The sequence below is a fragment of the Teleopsis dalmanni genome, chromosome 2 (assembly GCF_002237135.1).
Source record: "Teleopsis dalmanni isolate 2A chromosome 2, ASM223713v2, whole genome shotgun sequence".
Taxonomy (NCBI): domain Eukaryota; kingdom Metazoa; phylum Arthropoda; class Insecta; order Diptera; family Diopsidae; genus Teleopsis; species Teleopsis dalmanni.
This window is the reverse complement of record NC_051847.1, coordinates 137,341,933-137,353,208: the sequence shown is the minus strand read 5'-3', so window position 1 is coordinate 137,353,208 and position 11,276 is coordinate 137,341,933. Positions and strand designations below refer to the sequence as shown.

At 32.0% G+C, this 11,276-nt stretch overlaps 2 protein-coding genes across 2 annotated transcripts; both read left to right on the top strand.

Annotated features, from left to right (window-relative positions):
• Positions 1–6,574: 6,574 nt before the first annotated feature.
• Positions 6,575–7,433, top strand: LOC119675797 (arrestin domain-containing protein 17-like). The gene is made up of 4 exons (XM_038087009.1): positions 6,575–6,777; positions 6,844–7,008; positions 7,078–7,291; positions 7,358–7,433. Exons 1-4 carry the CDS (start codon positions 6,663–6,665, stop codon positions 7,431–7,433), a joined length of 570 nt encoding a protein of 189 aa, XP_037942937.1. The 5' UTR covers positions 6,575–6,662.
• Positions 7,018–8,669, top strand: LOC119683739. Its single transcript, XM_038097547.1, has 3 exons — positions 7,018–7,295; positions 7,358–7,922; positions 8,265–8,669. The coding sequence occupies exons 2-3, from the start codon at positions 7,538–7,540 to the stop codon at positions 8,384–8,386; spliced, it is 507 nt and encodes a 168-aa protein (XP_037953475.1). The 5' UTR covers positions 7,018–7,295; positions 7,358–7,537; the 3' UTR covers positions 8,387–8,669.
• Positions 8,670–11,276: the final 2,607 nt, after the last annotated feature.

Sequence of the window (11,276 nt, the reverse complement as noted above, 5' to 3'; positions counted from 1 at the left end):
TGAAATGATTGAATTGCACAATTGCTTTTAAAAACTTTATTTAATTTGCTATTAATTTATAAAATTTAAATTAAAAATAATAAAAAAGGTATAAGAAAAGAACCTAGTATTTATATTTAATATAAGCATAAAAATATTTTCTTTAATTTTTTGTTTGTTTATATAAAATTTTCCGCTGTTTTTAATTTTTATTAGACTATGAATTAAATAATAAAGTTATTATTAAAAAGAATTTTGTTTTGAAATTTTCTGTCATATTAGCAGATTTATTACTACATTTTAAATTTTTATATCACAAAACAGTTTATATAATTATGTGTACGGAGCTCACATCTATGGCAATTGTACCGTTTGTGAAAAGTTTTTATGTACTAAGTACATACATTTATATAACTTTATAGTGTTCCATAATTTTCTCAATTTTTCAATATTAAAATTACTGGCAGTTAGTTGTATACATTAATTATATCTGAAATGGGGCTAAATCAAATATGATTTTCAGAGAAGAGTTGTTAGCTTAGCTTTTCAAAGTTTTGTACTATAATTTATTTATTTACAAATTTTATGTATCACAAAGTTTTTATAAATTACATCATTTTTTCTATATAAAAATGGTCGCAATTATATATTTGAATAATATATAATAATATGATTAAAAATAATATTAGTGAGTCGGTACGAGTCAGTACTCTCAAAGTCCTTTGGAAATATCGAGCTCAATGATAATAGTATTAAAACATTAACTTGTTTTTTAAAAAATATTTAAGGAAGTATCGTACATACACAAATTTCATGAATAAAAATTAATTTATTTTGTAATAGTTATCAATAATATTATATTTTTGAGTTCTGTGAACTAATTTAGAAGTTCTGTATATTTTCTGTACTATATTAAAAATCAAATACCTGAAAAATGATTGAATACCTTTCAAAGCTTAGGCATATATCATACGCGTACATACATGAGAAAATATATATATATATAATAGATGTATATATATATATATATATATATATATATAATATATATCTTATATATATAATTCTTCTGTACGTGTGTTGACAGTGAACTCCTCCTAAACGGCTGAACCGATTTAGATGAAATTTTTTGTGTGTGTTCAAGTGGATTCAAGGAAGGTTTAGATTCACAATTTGGCCCACTGGATAATGTCTTTTTAATTAATTTTTTATTTTTTGGTATCCATATACTTTCATATTAGAAATTTAAAATTTATTCATGCTTACTTTGATTTGTTTAAAAAGTTTAAAATCTCTAAAATGAATCGTAAAACTGCCGTTGCATAGCTTAAGTGCATTTAAATTCCGCATTATAAATCGTTTGGCAACCGATCTATTAAACAATGATATGCAGCGCGAATTTCAGTATAGCTCTGAAGATTTGGTTGAATTTGTTACAAGAAGCGAACAAATCTTAACGCACCAACAAAAGGTCATTTATGATTGGGTTTCGAACGCAATTACGGCAAAAGAAGGCGGCTTATTTTCTTGGTTGCACCAGGTGGAACTGGAAAAACTTTCTTAATTTCAGTTATTCTTGCAAAGGTTAGAATGCAAGGAAATATCGCTTTAGCACTTGCATCATCTGGAATCGTTGCGACATTGTTAGATGGTAGTAGAACAGCCCATTCGGCACTAAAGTTGCCACTAAACATACATTCATGTGAAAATGGGGTACGCAATATTAAAAAACATTTAAATATGGCTCAAGTACTTCAAAAATGTCACATCATTGTTTGGGATGAATGCACAATGGCACATAAATATTCATTGGAAGCATTAAATGAACACTTAAAGATTTAAATGCCAACTATAGACTTTTTGGAGGCGCTTTAATTGATAATGAATGCTTGCCTAAAATCATCCATTTTGTGGCGAAGTGTCCATATATTGCGACTTACGGAAAACATGCGTGTTGAACTACAGAGCGATTTAGCTGCAGAACTGTTTGCCAAACAATTGCTGGATATTGGTAACGGAAACGTAAGTCTTCATGAAAATACGCACTTTATTAGATTAGATTAGATTATGCTGGCAGGCCAAAAAGGCCACGCGTAGACCACTAAGGTCCATTGCGATACCAGATCAGAGTCTTGTTTTAGCGATTGTATGCATCACTTAGGATGCGCGTTTCAATAGCAAAATTTATTAAGATTCCAACAGAACCCTCAGGTATGTACTCCAGTCCTGCAAAACCGAAAGCTCCCAAGTATTTTTGTCGAGTACTCAAGAGAACCGGGCAATTACACATCAGATGCTCTAGAGTTTCCTTTGCATCCGGCTCATTGCATTTCCTGCAAGCATCGTTGTGAATTAGGTTTAGTTTTCGGGCATGTGATGCAACCAAACAGTGACCTGTCAACACACCAATTAATGTTCTACAGTTCCTTCGGTTAAATGATATAACATTCTTGGTGTACTTTTCTTCGTATATGTGTCTACATATAATTCTAGCTGTTCTACAGGTGGTTAAGTTCCGCCACCTTACCTTTGCTCTCCTTTTACTCCGTTGAACCAGCCGGCGCCGTCAAATGATGGCATTGGAGCGTCTGGTTCCGCGCTCATTTTGGCGAACATAGCATCTAATAGCTTCATTTCCACTATTTTCCACCTAGTTTCTACCATTTGACCCTGTGGATCACTGCGGTCGATAAGTGCCACAATCAAGCGTCACTTGGCCACTATCCCCGCCATTGTTAGTTTAGATGTAGACGCTTCCTGTTCTTTTGGATCATTGGCTTTCGTATTTTTTGTTGCTGCCTTAGATGTGGACGCTTCCGGCCTTTTAGTAGTATCGGCTTTCGTCCTTTTCGTAGCAGTTTTATGTTGAGGGGCAGCCTCATCTTTACGCTTTTGTCTCTTTCCAGAAGGACCTTCGCTTTCCGTTGAGCGCTACCTCTTACATGCCATATCCTCCTCGATTCGATTTGCAAATTTGGAATCCGAGGGTTCACACCACCTTTTACCTGCGAAAAAGGCTCGAATTTTCTCTATCTCCTCTTTTGCCCAGACTAGCCTGTCCTTCTCCTCCTTCGACAGATCATTCCGGTCTCCGAGGCGAGCACAGAGTTTTATCGCAGCCTTATATCTGGATTTGGCTCTCAACCCCTCCTTATTTGGTTCAGCCCTAGGCCTACGAATGGCCTTAGCAGCTTCCCCCGGAGAACGAAGAAGAGCATCCTCCTCAATTGTGTTGACACTAGCAACGCTCTCGTGATCCGAGTCTACAGGGACTATGGCATCACTGCGTTGTATTGTATTTTTGTTTTTTGACATTGCGCCTTTGTGACCCAAGTCTACAGGAACTTTGGCATCACTGCGCTGTTGCTTGGCAGTAGTAGTACAACTGCTGGAACCTGCTCCGATCCCAGCAAAGGTGCAGTCACTGGCGACGCGCCCGCCGGTGGTAGCAACTGCGCCTCCCACCGACGTTTGGGCTGATATCCCTACCCGATTTTCTTCATTCTTCACTCCATTTGGTTTTTTATGGAAAAACCTACCATTTTGAATTTTTTGTCTACTGCCAGACACCTCAAAGTTATGACTAGGGAAGGGGCTCACCTGCACTGACCCTGTAGATACCACGACCACTGCACATGAGACTCTTCCTTCATTTTAGCTAGACACATCACAGTCCTTGACAAGCCGCATCATGTTCCTCGGTTATAACATCCGAGAGCTTCATGAAACGAATTGCCAAAAAATGGATGATGCCCATTGCCCGGTCAACACCCACGGGGAGGGTGCCAGAAAATGTTTATAAAATTGTTAATTCGGAAGAGGAGTTAATAGAAAACGTATTTCCTAACATATATCAAAATTATCAGAACCATCAATGGCTTCAAAGTAGAGCGATTCTGGCTGTCAAGAACTTAGATGTCGATGAAATCAATTTCAAAATTCAAGCTAAGCCTTCTGATCTATATATATATACGTACAAAATGGCCTAACAAAAAATATTGTTCATAATTTAGCTTTAAGTTAACATTATAGCCCATAATAAAACTGTTAATATAATATTCAAAAAACCTTTTTTCATGTAAAATGTAGTACTTATAAGGATTTGAAGTAACATAAAAATATTTGTAACATAAGTAATGCATGTGGACTTTTTGTAGTTCAAAAGAAAAAATCAATTCAAAATAATTTTAGCTTAAAATGCTAAAGGTTAAGTTGAATAACAACAAATATTATAACTCAGCTGAGTCAGGAAAATTAATTGCAAGTGGAAACAACGTTCGCCGGGTCAGCTAGTATATTTATATATATATAATATATTTATATTATATTAATATAAATATGATATAATAATACTATAATATACTGATATATACATTCATAGATATGTTGAAGCTTAAATTAAGAGTTATTTTTAATGTGATATAACACGATAATTTCTATTTAAGCTTAATAAGTAATTAAGGAGATAATTAAGGTGACGGTTTTGGTAAATAAAAAAGTTTTGCATTTTCGAAGTTTAAAGATTTAATAATAATAATAATAATAAAAGGTTGAATACCTTTATAGATATATTTTAAGGTGCTTTCGAATATGAGATTGAGAACAATTATTGTTTAATAAGCGCATAGTTTTTTCCAATTAGGAAAGAAAACATCTGGTTGACAGTTATCAAATTTAGAGCTTTGACGATTAGTCATTAGTTGTCGTAATCAAATCAGAATAAAATGGTAACTATTTAATTACATTATGAATATTGAGCAAAGGTGCGTTGAAACAAGAGCGTTGAAACAAGAGCGTTTCACATACTCGACGGTAACGATATAATCAAGCTAACATAAATGCGGTACGGTACTGTCAATGTTCTTTGTGCTTTATATTGGCATTATTTTTGATGAATTTTTATATATAAATAAAAGTATTTTTGTCTAATTGTAATTGTAATTGTAATTTTAATATATAGTGGTGTGTTCTGTGGTAGAATATAGTAGAATAAAACCGTTCTTTTATTGTTGCATAGCTTATATTTGTAACAATATTATTCCTCAAAAAGTACGGATGAAATTTTTATTCTTACCCATTTTCAATTTTCGTACCTGTGTGCATCGGGTCCGTAAAAACTTCGATTTTACTGGCCGAATTTTTAATTTGAATATTAAAAGTCCAATTATTAAGTAATTTAAAACTTTAAGAATATTATTATTTGATTTATTAAATATTAGAATGATATAAGGAGAACAACACTTATTAAGCAATTATTATTTTTACATTTTGGGATCGAAATGTTCGTTTGCATGAAGTCATACATTACTAAAATTTGTTATCTTCGAATTCTTCCCCAACTTTTTTCGTTCTTACATGTCTTATTTAAGGTCTTACTATAGCATCCTTGAAAATGAATTTTAACATATTTTTTATTAACAAATTAGCTCTTATTAACAGATACTTTTTGATCACAAAAGAACGAGAGGCCTATTTTTGAATTCCCGCGCTTATCCAATCGGTAATTTTTTTTATTTTAACGCTGGCAACACTATTATACACATTCTGTCAAAGTTTAACGCATATCGCACGATTAGTTTTTGCTTGGCGTCTATACAAAGAAGTTGGAAAATTTTCGTGTGGCGATTTTTATAATGGATAATTAGAATAACGTACATCAAATTTTGTGTTGCAAATGGATTCAAGTGTGCCGAAACTGTTAAAAAATGTTAAAAAAGGCCTTTGGTGATTTGTGTGTATCGCAACCACGAGTATACGAATGGTTTAAAAGGTTCAAAGACGGTCGTACAAGCTTGGTCCATGATGAGATCCCTGGCCGCCCAACAACTTCTGTTACTGAAGAAAACACTGAATCGGCGAAGCAGATCGTGTTGGAATATCGTTGTGAACCGATTAGAGAGATTGCAGTGGTGTTGGGCATCTCATATGGATCAGCCGAATTTTTCGACTTCTTTGTATAGACGCCAAACAAAAACTAATCGTACGATATGCGTTAAACTTTGACAGAATGTGTATAATAGTGTTGCCAGCGTGAAAATAAAAAAATTTACCGATTAGATAAGCACAGGAATTCAGAAAATTAAAATTCTCGTTATTTTTTGATCACAAGGTACGACAGGCGTGTACCAAGTGGTGAATTGTTTTGAGTGCAGTACCGTTGCGGTACGATTTTAAATCGTAAATTACATTAGTAAAGTAACGTTTGTCTTATCCTTAAGATACATATTTTGGAAGTAATAAGTAGCAACATATAAAGTGTGGTCTAATCTCAAAAATAGAAACTAAGTCAGAGTTATCTGTTATAATTTAAAAACTGTAGTTTTATAGACTCCTTATAGACTGAGCTTGTTATAATATACAATGCAATTTTTTAATACCAAGTAGAAGAGTTACTCTCCTCGTAGCGACTTTTATTAAGAAATACGATGTAGGGTGTGTGAAGGTCTGCATATCCGTACAATTGTGAGGATATGTTATTCTTATCAACACGAGTAACCGATAACGATTATAAATATCAAAACATATATTTAGTGTAAAAATCAACATTTTTGCAACTATTCAAATTACTTAGTGCTGACAAGTTAGTCTGCTTACAGATCAACAGAGGTGCGTACGTTTTTTGTATTTAGCACAAATATTTTTTATATTGAGGAAGGGATAACATAAAATAAAATATTAACAATATGGTAGTATCTTGTGTAATAGAGTTCGATAATAGTTCTTCAGACACATATTTCGCTGACCAAATTCTTAAGGGTAAAGTAATACTCAATGCAGATAAGCCGAAAAAAATCAAAGGTGCTTTAATATCTTGAAAAAGTAATGAAAATATTTAATAACATGAAATTTGCATGTATTTTAAAGCTGTGGTAGTTAAAATTGCTGGCTTTGCTAATATAAAATGGTCAGAAAAAACAAGTTCGTCGAGCACGGATAGTAAAGGAAAAACGACATATATACCCAGCACATATTATACGGGACGTGAGGATTACTTAGCAAAATCAGTATGTATTTTAGGTACCGATAAAGGCAAGTATGAAGTAACATATATTAAGAACTTCAAAATTTATTGAATTTTTTCATATATACTTGTATCAGGACAATCCGAAGTCACAATAGAACCAGGTAAACATATTTACAGTTTTGATTGCCATATTCCGTCACATTGTCCCACTTCTTTTGTGGGTCGTTTTGGGCATATCAGATATGTAGTGCAAGTGACACTTACACGTTCGTGGAAATCTGATCTGGTATTCACAAAAGACTTTACCGTATTAACAATAAAAGAACTTAATTACGAACCAAATTTGCTGTTGGTAAATTTAAATCAAATGAAGTTAATAACATATATTTGATATATTTTTTTTGTCTTATAAAGCAACCAGTGCACACTTCTGCACAGAAGACAGTTAGCAGTTGGCCAAATAAATCGGCACCATTGCAATTGGACTTAGATCTGTTACAGAGTGGTTTTGTGCCTGGACAGCAAATACCCATTTCGTTGTTGGTTACAAATGACAGTCATATACCTGTCGAGGAAATACATGTTACACTTTGTATGATTGTATTTTATTATAGTCAGAAGCCTTTAAGGATAACGAAAAGAGAACGGATTCCGTTAAGCGCTATTAAATCTGTCGGAGTACAACGCAACTGTAAAAAATTATTCAATTATGAACTGCAAGTTCCTGCCACACCACCAAGTAACAGCTTTGGTTGTAGTATACTAGAAATTGCTTACGAAATTTTAGTACAAGCAAAACTTAAGGGTGTTCGCGTTGATCATGTCATTTGTGCACCAGTCATTATTGAGCAAGTACCACAGAAAAATGAAATACTTCAAAAATCCGTAATGACGTCTAGTGAAATGAACACTAAAATACAAGACGAGAGTCAACGTAACGAAACCATCATAAATAGTGATGTTAACACTACGAATTCTGGTTAGTTTGAAACATGTAATATATATACAATAGTTTGGGAGAAATGTATTAAACCACATATAATGATTTAGATGTAGCATATACCAACTCGATAAAAAAATTGACTTGGAGTATTCATCTTTTTTCTTTGTCTCCAGTTCTTATTCAGTTAAAGTCTTTTACTCTTATGTCACGGTAGTTGTACACACCATTGTTTCCCATATATGGGTTCAACTTTTCTTCACAGCTGTAATAATTCAATGAGGGAGTAAATTAGTTAATAAGAGAAACAATACATACAACCCACACTGTTGACTTAAAAATACATAATTTATATTGGTTTTTATATCATTATTCTTTTAGCACTTCCGACTTATGAAGAAGCAACTCTTCCGACTGGTGGAAAAATCTGCTTTGAAGAAAATCATTATAATAACGAAAATATTTTGATACCAAAAAATTCGGATTTTGAAGGCTCCAATTAATTAAATTTAATTGACAAAGGAAATGATAAAGTTTGATGAGTATATAATCGATGTGACAGGAAGTTGGTCGGATGTTAAGAACGATAATGATTAAATCAGCATAATCACGTATCAAATATGGTAACATATGATTACCGATATAAGCGTAAATTAAAGATACTGCTGAGCAATAAACAACAACCGAGATAAGATTGCTTTTAGTAGTTATAAATAATATATCTTTAAATTGTGTTGACATAAAAATTCTACAATAATAATATTTTGTGATATTATACAACCTGTAATAATCTTGGAATAAAGGCATTATTGTTTGACTTTGATGATTTTAATTGACATTAAATAATAAAAATAATATTCTAATATAGTTTGCGATAAATTTTAAAATATGAAACATATTAAATAAAAATTTAATATGTAGGTATATACCAGCATATATTACTATTATAAAATAAATTTGATAACAAACATATAAGATATGCTTGGACTTAAATGTGTAATATCTTATTTGCAGAAAATATAACCAAAGCTTGTATATGTAATTATTGAAGGTGAAATAACCGTTATTTGTAATGTTAATTTTTTTTACTGAAAGTAACGTATCTCATGATGAAAAAAAACTATTTAAGAGTTGAAAAGGTTCAAATAGAAATGAAAAGTCAACAACAAAAATTTATAGAAATTTGACAGACTATACAACCTTATTTTGGGTGTTCCCAAGTATTCATCAGTGGTCTTAGAAAACCGTGATTTATGTTTTAGTGCTTGAAACAAAGCTGCAGTAATGAACTTTAGTAATAATAAATCTGTAGTCGCATTGTTTCCATATTAAAGGATAAAGAACAATTTTTGTAGGAAAAAAATTTGATGCTGCAGTAACTCAATATTACATTAACGCAAAACCTAAATGCTTATGTATAATGATCTTATCTAAGACCGCTGGAATTGTATTGCTCCACCACATAAAAAAAGAATCCAAATGGTCTAAGTTTTTTGCGATATTTTTTAAATTTTTATTTTTTTTATTATTTCCAATATGGGTCCTTAAGAAAAGAAATTCTTAATATAATCCCCCTAATATATATAGAACATTTTAAGCCGAATTCATAAGAAAAAACAATTCAGACTAATTTCTTTAGTAGCCCTTCACAAATCAGTATCGTACTTAGCCATGTGTAATAGACTCTGCCTGCAGCCTTATCATCGGGTAGCTGTCGTAGACGCTGCAAGTCGAGTGTTGAGTAACGTCAGATCGATTATTAATTATAACTGAAGTAAACGTTCTTTAATTTGTTTTTTAACAGTACCAACCGAATTGAAACCTTTTTTAACTGGCACATTTTCATTGATTCGTTCGATATAACCGAGACAACCGCAGGGTTCTCAAATTTTAATACGTTCAGCTAAGTCAATGTTGTGATATAGCTGATACAGCCCACTATTCCATTTCTTTCAATACTCTTAACCAATACGTTCGGTATTTTCTACATTCGTGGTTATTATCCAAACTCTCAAACTCTCTATATTTATAATGAATGAAAGTGCCTTTCATTTACTTTGTCTTTGCCCAGCTCATGCACGCCGGCGAATCAACACTTTAGAGGTCCCCTTCTCTGAGAATCTTGATCAATTACAAGACCTCCCACTAAACAGCAGTCTAAGCTTCGCCAAAGCTTCTAGGTGGTTTTCAACTTTGAATTTCTTCTTTATACGGCAATACAATGGGCAAATAAGTCCAAGTGGACCCCCTGAGGATCACCGGTATAACCTAACTGAACCTATTATATATATATTAAATTATAGTTTTAAGTAGGGGCATGGATCCTAAGATGCACAGAAAGTTTGTTTGTTGCCAAAGGTACTTCATTTTGTCTTGAACTATTCCAAACTATATTAGTTCCGATTGTGTGTCTTATGTTGGAAAAATCCGCACAGTTCGCGTGAGTATTTAGACCAACAGTAACATTATCGACGGAATACATAATCAGCATCACAATTAGCATTAAAGACGGCACATGAGAAGTAGCCTGAATACTTGTTTGATATTGCACGGCTCAGAATTTTTGATAATAATGGAGCTGAATATAAGTATTATAGTTTTCTTGAAGTTAGATAAAATCACTAAAAATTTAAGTTATGTTCTTCTGTTTTTTTTGGATTTTCTGAAAGTCGTGACTTAAAGTAAACATCTGACTAATGCTGAAGTTGCTGCATTCAGTCATATTTTAAACCAAGCTGTTTATTAGGATAAGTAATTTAACTTAGAAATAAGTTATATAAATTATTTCTTTCCTCTTTCTATTGATAAAAAATTAGTAATCAATGAACTAATTGTTTATTTTGTTAAACTGATATTTTTTTTGCTAAAAATGAACTAATAAATTTACAATATATATAAAATTTAATTAAAACCAATAATTATTTAATTACTGAATTTTTAATTAAAATTCCACTTAAAAACGTTGAAGAGTTTGCAATTATTTTATTGAAGTTTGATGTAAGATTTGCGTAACAGCCTCTTTATTCTGAATTATTAAACACAGCTATTTCCGATCCAAATATTGTTTTTCATAAAAACAAATAAAAATTGTTTAAGTAAAAACCACTAATACCAGCTTTTTCAATAATTTTGATATAAAATATCTATGCAAAGTTCTTCCCTTGACCATCTTTAACAAACTGAAAAACTTTTATCTAACTTTAACAGCAAGTCAACAAGTGAAGTTCATAGATGCTAGATATTTTATAATATTATCTAAATATTGATATCGATATTCCAAGTTATCTGTTGCATATTACATTTCCAGTACACGGGTACAAACCATTTGTTGTTTATTTTTAAAATTATTGATAAGATTACTACAAACAATTTGAAATTCTTGCCTTCCCGAGT